This window comes from Canis lupus, chromosome 34 (assembly GCF_011100685.1).
Source record: "Canis lupus familiaris isolate Mischka breed German Shepherd chromosome 34, alternate assembly UU_Cfam_GSD_1.0, whole genome shotgun sequence".
Classification (NCBI taxonomy): domain Eukaryota; kingdom Metazoa; phylum Chordata; class Mammalia; order Carnivora; family Canidae; genus Canis; species Canis lupus.
Window position 1 is genome coordinate 26,727,229 of NC_049255.1, and position 18,581 is coordinate 26,745,809.

Below are 18,581 nucleotides of genomic sequence, written 5' to 3' on the forward strand. Positions count from 1 at the left end.
ATACCTCTCCAAATACATGACCTGGGATGAAAATGCACTTCCTATATTTTCAGTCTCCAACTGGATCCTTGAAAATTTCAAGCTAAGTGAAAAATTTGTCCTGAGAGGAATTTTTTTCTTTTCTTTCTTTCTTTCTTTCTTTCTTTTTTTTTTTTTTTTTCTGAGAGGAATTCCAATACTGCCTTCCTCCACACAGCCTTGGGCCTGCCACCTTGTGGAGGCGAGAGTGAAACTTTATGTGAAAACTACACGTTTGTTTATACTATTCACGTGGCTGGAAAAAAGTCCGAAAAATAGATCTTAAAATATCATTTAACTAAAACTTGTCTCCAACACTGTCCTTCAGAAACTAGGCTCTTCTCCACAGAGAATCCAATTTTGAGTAGTTTCTTGTGAATATTATTCCAGAGCATATTAAGCTTATGGAAGCAAACGTGTAGCTATATATATATATATATATATATATATATTTTTTTTTTTTTAACATAGATATAGGATACTATACACATTTTGCATTTTCACTCAAAAGAATTGGAGGGGGTTTTCTACGTTAATTTTTTAATGTATTACTCTTTTTAAAACAAGATCTTACTTAGGGGCGCCCGGGGGGCTCAGAGGGGTGAACGTCCGCCTCCAGCTCGGGGCTCGATCCCGGGGTCCCGCGGGCTCCTCGCTCCCGCGCCCGCCGCTCCACCCCGGGCGCCTCTCAGATTCTTGGGAGATTTTCTCAGCTCTTGAGAGGGCGCATGCGCGCGGGGGGTGGGGTGCGCATGCGCAGGGGGAGGCGCTTCGCATCCCCCTCAGTACCCAGGGTTGGTGATGTCGAGGGTCTCTTCCTGTGTTTGCCCCGCGTGTATCATCTTTCATGACCTGTCTGTGCACTTTTTTCTCATTTATTTTTTTCTCGTTTTAAATTGGGCTATTTTCTTATTGAATTTTGGGAGCTTATTTATTTATTCATCACAGACAACAAGCGGAGGGAGACGCAGGCTCCAGGCAGGGAGCCCGACGCGGGACTCGACCCGGGTCTCCAGGGTCACGCCCTGCCTGGGCCGAAGGCGGCGCTAAGCCGCTGAGCCGCCCGGGCTGCCCGAAAGCTTGTTTATTTTGAGGTTTACACGGATTTCCCACATAAGCAAGTCCTCTTCGCCTTCATCTGGCAGACTTCTTATAGAGTTTACTCCTTGGATAAAATTTCGACCGTAAATATATTTTTGCCGTATCTTTTATTTTTTCTTGGAGAGGGCGGGGGGGCGGCAGAGGGAGTGTGGAATCCTAAGCAGGCTTCAGGCCCAGCCCAGCGTGCAGGCGGACGCAGGGCTCGATCCCACCACCCTGAGCTCGCGACCTGAGCCGACATCAGGAGCCGGACGCTTGCGGAGCGGCCCAGGTGCCCCCCCCCCCCCCCCCCCCGTATCTTCTGTAGGATCCACACACGCTGCTGCCGAAGGGGCCTGGCGGAGCTGCTTGGGGACAGTGTGGAGAGGGCACGGCCTGAGGGCACAGCAGGAACTGGTTCCTGAAGGTCACTAGGCTCCACTGGTAAATAAAATGGACACATGGCATCCAGAACTGTCTTCCTCCCACAATAGTTTTGTGAGGTCACTCCGGTGCGCTCTATGGACAAAGCCTAACAGTGTGCCAGCTGGTAATGGAAAAATGTTTACATGGTCTACCTCCAGCAAAGTCGTGCAAAGAAGGGTGGATTTGGAGCTAAGAGACAACTGTTAATAGATATGCCTCGAAATACTTTAGGCTATTCCCTCTTTTCTAGTTCTACCACGCACTGCCCTATTCAGGACCTCCTTATCTCATGCTCAGTTGCTCTAAAAGCTTCCCAATTAGCCTTCCTGGCTCTATTCCTACCTTCCTGAAATCCATGTTCAACAAAGTTGACAGTTATGTATTTAAAAAGTTGAAAAAGGGATCCCTGGGTGGGGAGCCTGCCTTTGGCCCAGGGCGCGATCCTGGAGACCCGGGATCGAATCCCACATCAGGCTCCCGGTGCATGGAGCCTGCTTCTCCCTCTGCCTATGTCTCTGCCTCTCTCTCTCTCTCTGTGACTATCATAAAAAAAAAGAAATAAAAAAATTAAAAAAAAATTAAAAAAAAATAAAAAGTTGAAAAGGATCCTCTCCCACTTAAAGTCGCTAAATCCCTCTCCCTAAATAAAGCATATTATGTGTTGCTTGTTCTGGTTCCTTCCCACCACTCCCTGATGGAAATCTTTAGAGTAAAAACGATTACAGGCATACCTTGAAGATACCACAGGTTTAGTTCCAAACCAACTCAATAGAGTTGAATGAGTTTTTTGGTTTCCCACTGCATATAAAAGTTACGTTTATACTATTCTGTCCTCTATCTGTGCAATAGCATTGTATCTAAAATGTACATACCTTAATTTAAAAATGCTCTGCAGCTAAAAAATGCTAACCATTATCTGAGTTTTAGCTAATCCTAATGTTTTTGCTGGTGGAGGCTCTTGCCTCAATGTTGATGCTGTTGACTGCTCAGGGTGGTGGTTGCTGAAGGGTGGACTGGCTATGGCAATTTCTTAAAATAATACTAAAGATTGTTGCATTGACTGAGTTCTTCCTTTCACAAATGATTTCTCTGTGACATGCTATGATGTTTGACTGCATTTTACTCACAGCAGAACTTTCAAAATTGGGAGTCAAACCTCTCAAACCCCACTGCTGCTTTATCAAGTTAAGTTCATGTAATTTTCTAAATCCCTTGTGATTTCAACAATCTACAGTGTCTTCACCAGAAGTAGATTCCAGCTCAAGAAAGCACATTTTTTTAAAATTTATTTTTTTTTTAAAGATTTTATTTTAGAGAGTGCAAGTGAGAACAGGACTGGAGAGGCAGAGGGAGACGGAGAAGCAGGCTCCCTGCTGAGCAGGGAGCCCTAAAGAGTTTGAGAGAGAGAGAGAGAGAAAGAGAGAAAGTGAGCACATAGGGGGGTGGCATAGGGAGAAGAGAGAGACAGAGGGAGAGGGAGAAGCAGGCTTCCCACTGAGTATGGAGCCTGATGCCAGGCTTGATCTCATGACCCTGAGATCATAACCTGAGCTGAAACCAAGAGTCAGATGCTTAAATGACAGAGCCACCCAGGCGCCCCAACACTTTCTTTGTTCATCTATAAAAAGCAACTCCTCATCCATTCAGTCCCATCTTCAGGCTCCACTTCTAATTCTAGTTCTCTTGCTATTTCCACATCTGCAGTGACTTTCTCCACTGAAGTCTTGAATTCCTCAAAGTCACTCATAAGGGTTGGATTCAACTTCTTCCAAACTCCTGATAATGTTGATATTTTGACCTCTTTCCATAAATCACTAATGGTCTTAATGGTATCTAGAATGGTGAATCCTCTCCAGAAGGTTTTGTTTACTTTGCCCAGATCCATCAGAAAAATCACCACTACGGCCTTACAAATTGTATTTTTTAAATAAGACTTAAAAGTTATTCCTTGAAATTATTCCTTGATCCATGGGCTGCAGAATGGATATTGTATTCACAGGCATGAAAACAACATTAATATCATTGTACATCTCCATCAGAGCTCTTGGATGCTCTGTCAATGGGCAGTCGTATTTTGATAGGAATCTTTTTTCCTCTTGAGCAGGAGGCCTCAACAGTGGACTTAAAATATTCAATAAACCAAGTTATAAACAGATGCACTATCATCCAAGCTTTGTTGTTGCACTTAGAGAACACAGGCAGAGTAGACTTAGTATATTTCTTAAGGGCCCTAGGATTTTCAGAATGGCCAATATGCATTGGCATCAGCTTAAAGTCATGTTTCATTCGCTCCTAACAAGAGTCTGCCTGTCCTTTGAAGTTTTGAAGCCAGGCACTGACTTCTCTCCTCTCTAGCAATAAAAAGTCTAGATGGCATCTTCTTTCAATGGAAGGCTATTTCATCTATTGAAAAGCTATTGTTTAGGGTAGCCACTTTTATTACTTGGCTAGCTTTTCTGTATAATATGCTGCAGGCTCTATCACAACTTGCTGCTTCATCTTGCACTTTATGTTATGGAGATGCTTCTTTCCCTAACACTCATGTGCCATTACCTGTTAGCACAAACTTTTCTTCTGCAGCTTCCTTACCTCTCTCAGCCTTCTTAGAACTGAAGGGAGTTAGGATCCTGCTCCAGATTAGGCTTTGACTTAAGGGAGTTGTGGTTGGTTTGATCTTCTATCAAGACCACTAAAACTTTCTCCATATCAGCAATAAGGCCGTTTGCTTTCTTATCATTTGTGTGTTCCCTGGCATAGCATTTCTAATTTCCTTCAAGAACTTTTCCTTTGTATTCACACCTTCACTAACTGGTGCAAGGACCTTGTACAAGAATAATATGAAAATTTTATGCCAAAAAATTGGACAACCTAGAAGAAATGGATAAATTCCTAGAAATATATAGCCTACCAAAACTGAAGCAGGAAGAAACAGAAAATGTGAACAGACCAATTACCGACAGTGAAATTGAATCAATAAAGAACTACCAACAAACAAAAGTCTAGGACCAGACAGCTTCACAGGCAAGTTCTACCAAACATTTAAAGAAGAGTTAATACCTATTCTCAAACTGTTCCAAAAAATGGAAGAAAAAGGAAGACTTCCAAATTTATTCTATGAGGCCAGTATCATCCTGATACCAAAACCAATGACACCACCAAAAGAGAACTACAGGGAGTACCTCTGATGAACACAGATGCAAAAATCTTCAACAGAATACTAACAAACTGATCCAACAATACATTTAGAAAAATCATTCATCACGATCAAGTAGGATTTATTCCCAGGATACAAGGGTTTTGTTTTTTGCAAGAGTGGTTCAGTATTCACAAAGCAGTCAGCATGATGCATCACATCAATAAAGGAAAGGAGAAAAAACATATGATCATTTCAATACATGCAGAAAAAGCATTTGACAAAGTACAACATCCATTCATGATAAAAACCTTCAACAAAGTAGGTCTCAAGGGAACATAACTCACCATAATAAAGGCCATATGTGATAAACCCACAGCAAGCTGCATACCCAATGGGGAAAAATAGAGCTTCCCCCCCTAAGTTCAGGAACAAGACAAGGATATGTACTTTCACGTTTATTCAACATAGTACTAGAAGTCCTAGCCACAGCAATCAGACAAGAAAAAGATGTAAGAAGCATCCAAATTAGTAAAGAAGTAAAACTCACTATTTGTAAAAGACACAAAAATCCTAAAGATTCCATCCCCAAATTACTAGAACTGAAAAATGAATTCAGTAAAGTTGCAGGATACAAAAATCAATGTACAGAAATTTGTTGCATTCCTATACACTAATAATAAAGGAGCAGAAAGTGAAATTAAGAGAACATCGCTTAAAATTGCACCAAAAATAATACACTATCTAGGAAAAAACTTAACCAAAGACGTGAAAGACCTGTACTCTGAAAACTGTAAGACAATGATGAAAAAAATTCAAGATGGTGCAAAGATATGAAAAGATGGGGCACTTGTGTGACTCAGTTAAGTGTCTGCCTTTGGCTGGGGTCATTGATCCCAGGTTCCTGGAATCAAGCCCCACATCAGGCTCCCTGCTCAGTGGGAAGCCTGCTTTTCCCTCTCCCTCTGTCTGCCACTCCCCTAGCTTGTACTGTCAAGTAAATAAAATCTTAAAGAAAAAGAAAAGACACTCCATGCTTATGGACTGGAAGCAAAATGTCTATACTACCCAAAGCAATCTACAGATTTAGTGCAATTTCTATCAAAATGCCAAGATTTCTTACAGAACTAGAACAAACAATCCTAAAATTTGTATTGAACCAATAAAGGCCCTGAAAGGCCAAAGCAATCTTGAAAAACAAAACTGGAGGTATTACAATTCCAGATTTCAAGTTATAGTACAAAGCTGTAGTAATCAAAACAGTATGGTACTGACACAAAAATAGACACATAGATCAACAGAACAGAAAACCCAAAAATGAACTCACAATTATATGGTCAATCTTCAACAAAGGAGGAAAGGATATGCAATGGGAACTAGGAGGCAGAATGGTGATTTCAGAGAAAGTTGACACTAGATTGAGGATCAATGGACATGTCATAGATGATTGTTTGAGTGTGACCACTGTGTCCGTATAAATTAAAGGGGGTTTAGGGTGAAAGTAGAATCTAGGTCGAGAATTAAACCCTTAAAGCATTTAATGACCAGGAAAAAAGATGTACTAGAAAAGAGACAATGCTGGTTAAGGGCCTGGGGCAGCATGAGAGGAGGTAGCAATGATCAAAGAGGACAAACAACAAAGTATTGTGAAAAATCTAGCGGTCAAGTATCTAATGTTTCTGAGTCAAGATAAAGAGAAAAAAAAATGCCCACTTAATGAACTATAGGTATTGGTGATTTTTCAAGGGCTTTATAGAATGAGAGGGCAAATGAGATTGTAATGGGTTAAGTGAATGAGACTTGAGCAATATGAGGGCACAAGCAAACTTCTCAAGAGAACTTCGGCTTTGATGGTAAAGGGAGGATGGTTTATTTTATTTTATTTTTTTAAATTTTTATTTATTTATGATAGTCTCACAGAGAGAGAGAGAGAGGCAGAGACACAGGCAGAGGGAGAAGCAGGCTCCATGCACCGGGAGCCCGATGTGGGATTCGATCCCGGGTCTCCAGGATCGCGCCCTGGGCCAAAAGCAGGCGCCAAACCGCTGCGCCACCCAGGGATCCCGGGAGGATGGTTTAGTAGCTGGAAGGGGAGTGCTGTACTGCCATTTTAAGATAGGAAATAATTCAACATATTTAAATGTTAATAGAAAGACTCATTTGGAAGGAGAACGGTTGGATACGAAGATGAAAAAAGTCATTAATTCATAGTGTGAGATTCGAGAAGTAGCAAGAAATAGAATTCAAGACAATGGGACTGCCCTGGTTATGAGGAAAGACATCTTAGAGCAGAAAGGAGTGGATGAGTTATATATGCAGACTTATCAAAAAAGCAACAATTTATTTGAGAGAGAGCACACGTAAGCAGGGGGAGGGTCAGAGGGAGAGGAGAGAATTCTGAGACTCCACACCCAATGCAGAGCCTTAGATAGGGCTTGATCCCATGACGCTGAGATCACCACCTGAACCAAAACAAGTCGGCTGCTCAGCTGCCACCCAGGTGTCCATGTATGTGGATTTCTTACCTGGAAGTGATCCAAGGAGTTCCTCCCATATATTTCTTTGCCATCTCTCCCCACCAAAATAGGAAAGGCCATCTATTAAGAATGAGGGGGAAGCAGGGGTTGAGGGTTTGAAAAAAATGAAGTCTGAACAGGTGAAGTCTGAAGTTGCAGATAAATGAATTCAGACACACCTAATTTTTGTGTGCTCCATCAAGTGCTCTGATACAGTCCCCAGACAGTGGGGTGTAATAAAGGTAACATGTATACCTACTGCTTTTTTCCTTGTTTATGACTGGCTCTCCTCATAAACTGAGAGCATGTGCTACATTTTAATTGGCTTTGTATCCCTAGCTCCTGACTTAATGCTTAGTCCAATGTGGGTTATATTTGTCAAATGTAAAGATGAATAAAGCTTCTATGTTTATTTGCAGTAAAAGCTAAATGAAATTTCCCCTAGCTGCTCTAAGTGCTTATTATCTACCTGGGATATTCAAAATGTATTATATCAATTTTTCTTAAAGATTTCTTATTTATTCATTTGAGAGTGAGAGTACAAGCAGGGTGGAGGGTCGGAGGGAGAGGGAGAAACAGGCTTCCCCCTGAGCAGGGAGCCCAGCGGGGGATCAGTCCCAGGGTCCAGGGATCATGATCTAGGCTGAAGGCAGAAGTTTAACTGACTGAGACACCCAGGTGCTCCTGTTTTACATGTATTAGCTTATTTACGTTTTAAAATAACCCACTGAGGTAGGCATTATGACTTTCCATTTTTTTCAGATGAAAAGACAGAAGAACATATAGTAACTTTATCAGGTCTTACAAGAATTAAGATGCAGAGTTGGGATTTGATTACCAGATTACCAAATGGATCAAGGTCTAAATTCAGTACTGAATTGTACTGAATTTTCTGCAATAGCAGGAAAAGAATGGGTAAACACCATGGTAATTTTCAGAATTGTTTGGATAGGGATTAGACAAAATTGAAGGAGTTCCTTGTGCTTGCTCCTAGTTATTTCTAGCAACTAAAATCTGTATAATTGCTATTCAGGCAGAAGAAATATTATGTAATTATTTCCAATCAATGAACACTGCAACATCAGTAACCAAAAATACATTCTAATAATTTTGTACTACAGGTAGACTAAAACAACAGCCATTTACCTTTATGATTTGGATAGTTCCTTTGTAAAAACTTATTGAAGTTAATAAAGTGCATGTTTAAAAACATTTCATCAATAGTATTAGTAGGTTGCCTCTGCTTCATAGTATTTAAAATTGATATCTGAAAATCCCACGAAGATCCATTTCAATATCTTATGTGTCAGATATCCAGATCTGATATCGGGTAAAACATCAAAAATGAAGAAATGACCACTCATCTGGTAAGGGATGAAATATCTTTCTTTCTGATAGGAAGCATTCTAAATCTCAGGTGCAATGAGGCAAATTTTTAAATTCCAAATCAGAAGGTGACTTTTAAAGAGTAGTCCCTACAATCAGTTTGTCAAGAGAGGATGCACCATTATTGCAAACATTTACAGAATTCACGGCAATGTCATGGGGTTTACAGAGCTTGGTTTATATGCAGAACTCACCCTTAAGCTTACAATCTAGTGGAAAGATGGAGAAATGCAGATAGGACAAGAGCAATAACTGATAGACTCCACAGACTGAAAATTACCATAAGTATAAGACAATTACAAAATAAGTTTATGGGGATGGCAAGGGTAGTAGACAGTACTGGACAAATTTGGCTTCCTGAATAGACAGAGATCTGGAAAATTCAAGGTACAAACAGTGGAATCGAGAACCACGACACAAACCAGATGCTATCTATCTACTGCCTCTTTGCAGTTGGGCAGAACTGCAAAAAGAGGAACATGGGGACAGAACAGGAAAACAGACTTTTCAGTTCTCTAGCACCTCTGAGCACTCGTTAACTCCGATTGGAACGAGGTCACTAAACTTAAGTACTTTAAACAGCTATCCTATAACCACTCTAAATGGGCTCAAAGGAGGAAAAAGAAAAAAGTTTCAATGCACCAGTTATAAAAGTGGGACACCCTGAAGGCTGCAATGGGAGCTAATAGATTTGAGGCAGAATGTTAACTGTTTATGGAGGGAGTACAGTGCCAAGTATAAAGGTAACTGGTTGGAGGTAGAAAATACCCATAAAAGCTAAGCTTTATGTTAATGAGTTGAACAAGGGGACAACTTGTAAAAAAACAAGTAAAGTAATATGGCAGGAGAAAATAGGCCTATGTTGATTCCTTCCCAACCCCACAATTATGAGCCAAAATGGGGAGGGTTTTTTTTTTTTTTTTTCGGCAAGAAAATACCCTAAGCAGAATCCAAGACTTGAATATTTATCATTGATGATCATGTGTAAAGACTGAAAAGGTAACTGTGTATAAAGGATGGGGTAGAGGTGGCTCACAAGGCTCAAAAAACAGGAATGGAGAAGACAGACGTTGAATGAATCATCAGGAAGGCAGATAACTGGAGATTGAGAGCATAACAAGGATATAGGTTTCAGTAGATCATTAAATATACTTTTGGTTATTAGGCATTTTAAACTGTTGGAGTAAAAAAATAGATGAGGAAGGAAATCTCAGTTAGAGTAACAAGGACTCCACCAGCCATACAAAACACGAGTACAACATGGACAGGGAAAATAGGACTTACGCCTTTGCAGAGTAACAAAAGCAAAATTAAAGTGGAAAAGACTAAAAAATTCCTTCATGAATAGGACTGGAAGAACTGATGGTCTGGAAAAGCTAAGTAACCAGGAGTAAGCAGTGTATTTAGAGCTGCAAAATACAAAATCTGTGGCGAGGAGGCAGACACTGAGGCAAGAATATGAAAAGTGGCAGAATGGAAAGAACCCATAAGGCAGGAATTTTCTTCACTTTCAGCTGCCCTTATTCACAATTTAGCAGCTGTCATTTTTATAAACAGTACAACTTAACATGGACATTCTGAACCAAATTTGTCACTTTAGGGGCCTGAATTTAACGGGAATACTAAAAATTAATGGAATTGCTAGGTCAAGTCAGGGAAAAAATACTGTATCTTTCTTTCTTGTATGTTGTTGCTGTGCTAGTTGAATATGCAATTTGACACCACAGTCCAGTTGCTTCTGATCACACTGGGATACACACTTGACAAATCTTTATTTAAAAAATCTTCCTTTAATTTAGGAACTTGGGTTATTGTAAGGCTGTCAATGTGCATCCTGATTTTGTTTAAAGGGATCTTTTATTTCCGTACTTCTATTTTTAAAAAATACTTTATTAGTGTGCTTATTTTTTAAAGGTTTGTAGATAAACTTATCTTTTTTTTTACTTTTTATTTTTTTAAAGTACAAGTCATTTATTTATTTCTAAGCCATGCCTGATGTGGGACTTGAACTCATGACCCCAAGATCAAGAGTCGTATGCTCCACCAACTAAGCCAGCCAGGCAAACCAAGGTGCTGATTTATTACAGAGTAAGTAATTTTCTCCTTCAAATGTCCAAAACATCAAGTTTGTTACACATGGATTTGCTAGTTTGGGACTACTGGAACAAAAAACGTCTGGGTAAATTTTCCTTTCCTAGTCATAGTAAATTACTGGCTGACATTTAATGAGTTTTGCTAAGGCATAAAACAATCAAGAAGTAAAAAGGTGCAAACATTTAGATACCCTGAACTTCAAAATAGTCCACAATGGAACCTTTATACTTAGAATTCTAACTGAACTTTATACTTGAGGTAAATAATTCATCAAGCCTCAGAAATCAACAACTGGTAACTGACTCTGATTGAAGCTAAACTGGCCTGTTTATAGCTTACCATCTTAATTCGACTTTGAAAACTCAAAAAGAAAACTAGAAAACTCAGGCAAACTTCTACAAAGTGTTAGCCATTCCTCAAAATATAGTTAGAAAAAGCTGTATCAACACTTTATACATTGATTCATGAATTTAAATGGACTGTTCTAGAACAATAGTTGAAGCGTAGCTTCCAGTGGTATGGGAATTGAGATCTGGGTCTACCCTTAGTAGCTGTGTGACCCTGGACAAGTCGCCTCTTGGGAAATCATTTAAAGGGGAGGGTTAAAATGGACTATTTACATTCTGAAATTCATGGATTCCTATGATTCTCTAAAGCGGTTATGTTCATGCATTTTGGGAGGAAGATGGTCCAGAGCTTTCATTAAATTCTAATAGTCCAAAAGCAAACATGCAATATATTAGGGGATCACTTCTAAATTGCTCTAGGGTCTAAAGATTGGTACTCCTTTCTGCTAGACAGAACTCTTAAGATGGATCCCAAGAATCCCTGATACATGTGCCCTTTATAATCCCCTTCCCTCAAGTGTGGGCAGGATCTGTGAATATGATAGATATTACAGGTTACAGTATAGGACAAAGAGGAAGGGATTTTGCAGGTGTAATTAAAGTACTAAGCAGTTTGGCTTTGAGATCATCAAGAGGGTATTATCCTGGGTGAGCCTGACTTAATCAGGTGAACCCTCAAAAAAAAAGGGTTTAGGGCCTTCTCCGAAATCAGATTCTCCTGCAGGCCTTGAAGCAGCAAGCTGCCTTGAGTTCTACAGCTGCCAAGAAACGGATTCTGCATATGAGCATGGAAGAGGACCCCGAGCTTCTGAGGTTGTGGCTCTGGCTGAAACCTTGACTGCAGCCTTGTGAGGTCTTGAGCACTGGATCTAGCTAAGCTGTACCTGGGCTCCTGGCCTGTGGAAACTGTGAAATAATAAATATATGTTGGTTTAAGCCATAAGTTTGTGGTACTTTGTTATATAGCAACAGAATATATATCACTTCTTAAAATACAAAGCTTAATCTCTTTTTTTTCTCAAGGGAACTGAGGCAATGGAGAATCCAAATAGGGTGATCCATAAATTATATTAATGTTACAATAAAGCCCATCATTTAACAATGCAATGATACCTTTAAAGAAACAAAAAAACCCTATGAAATGCAGTTACCAGGTAAGCCTAAACTAAAAGTTAAAAAATCTTCCAGGTGTATTTTTCATGATTAGTCTATAGTTTTAATTATAGCAATGTTCTGGTTTTGGTTCAGAGTAATGTGGAAAGTACTAATTCCATCATGACACAAAATAGGAAGGAAAAAATATCTTTAAAGATGTATTTTAGACAAGGGCTACTCACACATTTGTAATAGAACATTCTTATTTTTATACAACTTGAGAAGGGCTCAGTGCTCCAAAAAAAGCAGTTTAAGGCATGAAAAGTCAAGAACATTAAGCTTATTAAAGGCTTACTATTCCATTTTTCCCCTCCTCACAAATAATGCTCTATGTTAAAAATGAATCAAGTTTCTTGATTATGTTTAAATCCATTAATTGGGGTGAACTGTTAACTATGCTGAAACAATTTCAGAAAATGAAAAATCCCTCCAAGAATTCTATTACAAAATCAATGTCTTGTATGAGACCATAGGTAGAAATGAAATATTTAAGACCATCAGGTAGCCCTTGTATTCACAGATGTTATCATCCACAACTAGGATGTATTATAGGGTTAACTATTTTATGAAATCATTTAGCCTATTATAACCTTACTGGCTTACTTTGAGCCAGATCTATTTACTAAGAAACATGGATCATACAAAATACTGTCATGTTCAACTTCTGTTAATTTAAACCTTCTGTAAAAAAACAAGCTTTGTATGTAATCTGCCATTTGCTCAAGTTACAGTAATATGTAAAATATAGTTTAAGTAGTCTCTCTCAGTCCATATAGCTGGAAGAACAAAGGAAGGTCAAAATCTTGGGCTGGACAGGGAGAAAGCAGAAACAAAGATAGTGTCACCTGAACAGATCCAGTGGGTTAGAATAATAATATGTGTATACTGCAAGTACAGAACTTAAATTTCTTATTATACTGGTTCTAGATCAAAAAGCTCAAGGACAATCTAAAATAAGCCATTGGGTCATACTCAACTTTACATTTATATATATATTAATATACATTAATATATATATATTAAAATCCAAACAGCACACACACACACCCCATGTAAAACATTGCTTTAAGTTTTAATGTTTATTTCCCCAAGACAGCCTAGCCTGCATTCTACTTGGATAAATTTTACAAGCTAGTTTTCTGCTGCTTCTAGTTTTAAACTTTAACCATGTTTCTGATGACAAGGAATGCTGCAAAAATACTCTAGTTCAACAAAGAGTTATGATCACAAAATAATTTTTATCCATTCTACAGTGTTTCAGAATTACCAGTTGATTTTTAAACACAAAGTAGATATAGATGCTAATGGTGGCTAATCTGGTATGTTTCTTATAGCAAACTGTTGTTCATGCAACACTTGTGCTCAAAGGGGAAGGCACAGGATTTCCTACAATGAGCCACCTTATAAAGAGTTCTTTTTGTACAAATTAATTTATGTCACATTTAATTTAGTGTGCATAACCTCAAAACTGAGGTATTATTCCAATTTATAAAAACCACTTGCATAACTTTTATGCAAGTTTTAAAAATACAAAGTTTTCTCCCTAAAGTGGCTCAAAATAGATTGTTCATGGCTGCCTACATCTAAGATAAAAAGATTCTAAAACAATTGAACAGATTAGGCATATTATTAAAGGTGTTCAAACCATTACTTGATTTGTACATCTACTCAAACCTCTTCATCGGTCTTTATTCAGCAGTACATATGCACCAAATTCCATTTTAGAAGTTTCCATATCATTTTCATAGAAAACAAAGTTTGAAAACAAGTAACATTTAAACACAGCACGGTATTATTCTACCACAACTGAAACTTTTTTCTTCTTCTTCTTTACAGGACTCAACAAAATCTAAAAATGAACTATGCTGTAGATTTACCTCATGCAAAGATCTTTATGTTATCTCTGAAAATGAAAAGGATGGCTTTTTAAAGCACATTTTACTGTTTTATACTATTATGGCAACTTGTGTACTGCAACACAGTCTATTTTGAGGGAAATTTATGATTTTTTTCATGCAAAAATCTACACAAATTAGTTTTGATGATATGGAAAGCTTTTCATAGCATCAAACATTCATCTGGTGCAAATGCACAGGGAAACCTTCCTGAAAAGTTTTCTGACTTGAGAAGCAACTAAAAAGCCATACTAGGTAAAGTAAATAAAAACTAAAAAGAAAAAAAAAAAAAAAAAGGAGGGGGTTGGGTAGAGGGAAGAGGGGGAATAGAAAACACAGGCTGCAGAGTAAACCAATGTCTGCTGCTAAACCGGTCTTTGTTTTCATGTCCAGTGTACATTAACACTTAAGATCTCACTTTGATGATTTACTAGGTTTGTTATCAGCCCCCTGAAGGCGAATCAAGCTTGCATGCGTTCACATACAGCACCACAACCATACTCTCGTACACAGTCACTCCAGGACTAGGAGTCTGCTTCATGAGTGAAGAGCCCTAGATTTGAAAGATGAACCTGACTCCCTATCACTGAGCCAGACATTCATTCAACATTTGTCCACTCACACATTGCTTCATAGCAAGGCCTGGGCTCGTTTTCCTTTGACTTATATGGGCATCATATCCTCTTTTATGCTTACAAGGCTTGAAGATGACAGTACTGCACTTTCCCCTCAATTGATACAGAGTAAGTCAATGTTCCTTCTCAGGCACTGAAGATCTGTGACCTGTAGCCCTTTTTACTTTGAACAACCTAAATAAGCATTCATGTAAAGTTTTCGTTACATTTTGCCACTCATTCTCACTCGCACCCACTCGCCATCTTGACCTCATTTGGGCATTTTCTGTGATTCCAAATGAAATCTTCACATTTTCTTTCCCGATTTAATGCAGCAGCAGATCCCATGAGCCAAGCTTGATGGATCAAACCTTTTTATATATATGTATATATATATATATATCTCAGTGCTGCATTGTACCTAACTTCCACAACATCTTTCTAAAACTGGAACCCTTCTGTTGGTACGTTGGCAGATGAATTGAAACCAAATGTTCCACCTTGTATTGCCTCTGGAACAAGGCTAGGATCTTCATCAATCTAAGAAAAAATAAAAAGTAAGTAATAATTAGTTTTAAAGGTTACATAAATAACACTATAGAAATATTATTTCAAAAAAAAAAGTACAAAAGAAATGAGAGCCAATTGTCCTACCATCTCTTTAGAAAGCTGAAACCTTTTGTAAAGGCTTTGTCTTAAAGAACACTTGAAATGAGAGGGAACTTGAGAATATGCATGAAAGGTATCTTCCAAAAGAGTGAAATACAAGTAATAAATTGGAGATGGTCCTACATCTCACACTGAGAGGATACGCATTATAATTTCCCTCTTACCTGGGCAAATAGATAAAAGTTGATGACATTAAAAAACTTAATGCTGTCATTTCTGGAGAGTAATTGTAATCTTTAGTTATGTTTTTAGTAGCAATTGGAGACAAATGACATTTGGGCTTAAAACAGTAAAATAATAGCTGTGCTATAATGAATAAATAATATTCTATATACCTTAAAGGTTCTTTTTTGAAATACCACAAAAATCACTGACCTACAGTATAGTTTATGCCAATCTTTTTTGATAATGTGGAAAAGTTTAGGGTGTGTATCAATTATTTTTTGTAAAGTTGAGAATCAGCAAAAAATCCACTGGTGGCTGGCTGTATCTATAATTTTCTAAGGAATAACTGCTTTTAGATTTACTTTTCCCAAGAAACAATACTAAAAATAAGTTAATACTTTAATTTCAACTACCATATACTGACAACATGAAGATATTTTTGTATGTTACACCTTACATTAATTAGTAACTTATCTTTCTTGACCATTTATTTTTTCCATATTATGTATCTTCAAATTTATTTTTGGTCACCTACTAAAAATAACAGTGACAGTATCTTCAAATATGGAGACCTATTATCAGAAAGGATTTATTATAGAATATACTAGTAGCACTGTTTTGTTTATAAATGTTATGCTATTAACAATATAAAATTTGAGAACTATAAAGACACCTAGTGAAAATAAAGCCTGACTTGTCAAGTGTCAAAAAAAAAAATCCTTATCATAACTCAATACCAAAACAAACAAAACAACAAAAAACCCAACCCAATTAAAAAAATGGGCAAAAGACCTGAACAGACATTTCTCCAAAAGATATATGAAAGGTGATTAGGTAAATAAAAAAACACTCACCACCACCAGTAATTAGGGCAATGCAAATTAAAACCACAATGAGGTATTACCTCATCTCTGTTAAAATTGCCATCATTAAAAAGATAAGAGTTAACACATGCTAGTGTGGACAAAGAGAAAAGGGAAATCATGTGCATTGTTAGCGGGTATGTAAATTAGTACAGCCACTTTAGAAAATAATATGGAGGAAACCTCAAAAAAATTACAAATAGAACTACCATATGATTATTCAGCAATTCCACATTTAGGAATATATATATATATATACATATTTAAAGATTTTATTCACTTATTCATGAGAGATAGAGAGAGAGAGAGAGAGAGGCAGAGACATAGGCAGAGGGAGAAACAGGCTCCATGCAGGCAGCCCGATGGGGGACTTGATCCTGGGACTCTAGGATCATGCCCTGGGGTAAAGGCAGGTGCTAAACCGCTGAGCCACGCAGGGATTCTCCACTTTTAGGAATATATTTCAAAGGAAATGAAAACACTAACTCGAAAAGACATCTCCACCCCTATGTTCACAGCAGTATAATTTACAATACCCAAAGCATGGAAATAGCCTAAATGTCCACTAACAGATGAATGGATAAAGAAAATGTGGTATACACACACAGGATAATATTATAAAGACTTAAAGGAAACCGCCCTGCGATTTGTAACAACATGTATAAACAGTGAGGGGGTTTAATGCTTAAGATGAATAAGTCAGAGAAAGACAAATAATGTCTGATCTAACTTGTATGTGGAATCTTAAAAAACCCAAAAAATAAGCTCATAGGAAAGATCAAACTGATGGTTACCATAGGTAGAGGGTGGAGGCAGAGGAAAGTGGAAGGTATTCAAAGGGTAAAAACTTCCATTTATAAGATTTAAAAAAATGATACTTTACAAGTAAACTTTTCAGCATTCCTAAAAAATAAAAAACACCTCATTCTATTTTTAACCTTTAATGGCAAAAAGTTTGTAAAAAACAAAAAAAATCCTTGTATTTTTTGCCCTTAAAACTAATACTACTACTTAACATCCTAGGGACTTTAAAATATTACAATATGGGATGCCTGGGTGGCTCAGTGGTTGAGTGTCTGCTTTTGGCTCAGGGTGTGACCCCGGTCCCGGGATCAAGTCCCACATCGGGCTTCCTGCAAGGAGCCTGCTTCTCCCTCTGCCTTTCTAGTCTAGTCTGTGCCTTTCTTTGTGTATCTCTCATGAATAATAAAATCTTAAAAAAAAACAAAAAATTAAATTTTACAATATTTATGTTTCTGAAAGTGACATTATTTTAATCCCATTCTAAAAATGTATGTCCTAGCTTATATTATTTCTAGACTTATGTTTATACAAAAAACTAAGAAAACTTTAAATACATCATCTGAAGAGAAGAACTGATCAATGATCTCATAGGCCAATTTGTAGATGTCTTCATTTTCATGATTCTGAAGTTGTTCAATTTTTTCCAGTCCTGCAAGAAATTTTATGAAGTGAAAACAATGGTAATATTTAAAACGTAAGAACAAAAAATTTACAATAACCTTGGGACCACATAATCCCAATTTTTGGCAAATCTATGACTTTTGGGACTCTATTCTAAAGATGAATCTTAAAAATAAAAAGGTTTAATGCACAAAGATATAGCATATTTATCTTAAAAGTTAACATCCTGAGTGTTTAAATGTATATAAATGTTTAAGCAAGCAATGGGACACCTCTCTATTCAGCAGAATATTATATAACCAATGTTTATAAGGAATAATATGGATTATTTTTGTTTGTTATTAAGTTAAAAGCAGATTCTTTCTACTTTCTAGCTAGCCTCTGCCAGGTTTTTCTAATGAGCATGTATAAAAATAATGAAAATACTGGCGATTAATATATATGAATGTTAAGACATCTGTTAAGTATTATGGAAAATGATCAAGATCAAAGCATTTCAGGGGAAAGAGGAATTGTTCCTATAAACATAAGTTTATTAAATCACAGGCAGAAACATTAAAAAGAATATATAAACATAACTGATTTGCAAATTACATCTTGTTTCGTTTTATAGGACTAATAATTTTAAGGCTTCTGAAGTAAAGTGAAACTGCCCTTTCATGAGTGTTCTTCCTTTATCTATTCCTTACATGGAGAAGTTGCTTTGCGCTCATTTCTCACTCTACACATTCAACTTAGTGGGCCCACACTTTCAGTATTTAGACAGGGGTGCCTGGCTGGCTTGGTACTTAGTGG

At 37.6% G+C, this 18,581-nt stretch overlaps 1 protein-coding gene across 2 annotated transcripts in view; it reads right to left on the reverse strand.

Annotated features, from left to right (window-relative positions):
* Nucleotides 1-8,716: 8,716 nt before the first annotated feature.
* The window catches only part of KPNA4 (karyopherin subunit alpha 4), a 65,626-nt gene continuing 55,761 nt past the window's right edge, over nucleotides 8,717-18,581 (reverse strand). The window contains exons 16-18 of one of the 2 annotated variants that reach the window (XM_038583766.1): nucleotides 17,720-17,814; nucleotides 15,086-15,204; nucleotides 8,717-11,906 (exon numbers count right to left, since the gene is read on the reverse strand). In XM_038583766.1, coding sequence (XP_038439694.1) covers nucleotides 15,106-15,204; nucleotides 17,720-17,814 — 194 coding nt within the window. In that variant the 3' untranslated portion in view covers nucleotides 8,717-11,906; nucleotides 15,086-15,105. Of the gene's footprint in view, nucleotides 11,907-13,208; nucleotides 15,205-17,719; nucleotides 17,815-18,581 lie in introns of those variants that run through there. The other variant, XM_038583765.1, reaches the window with a different exon arrangement.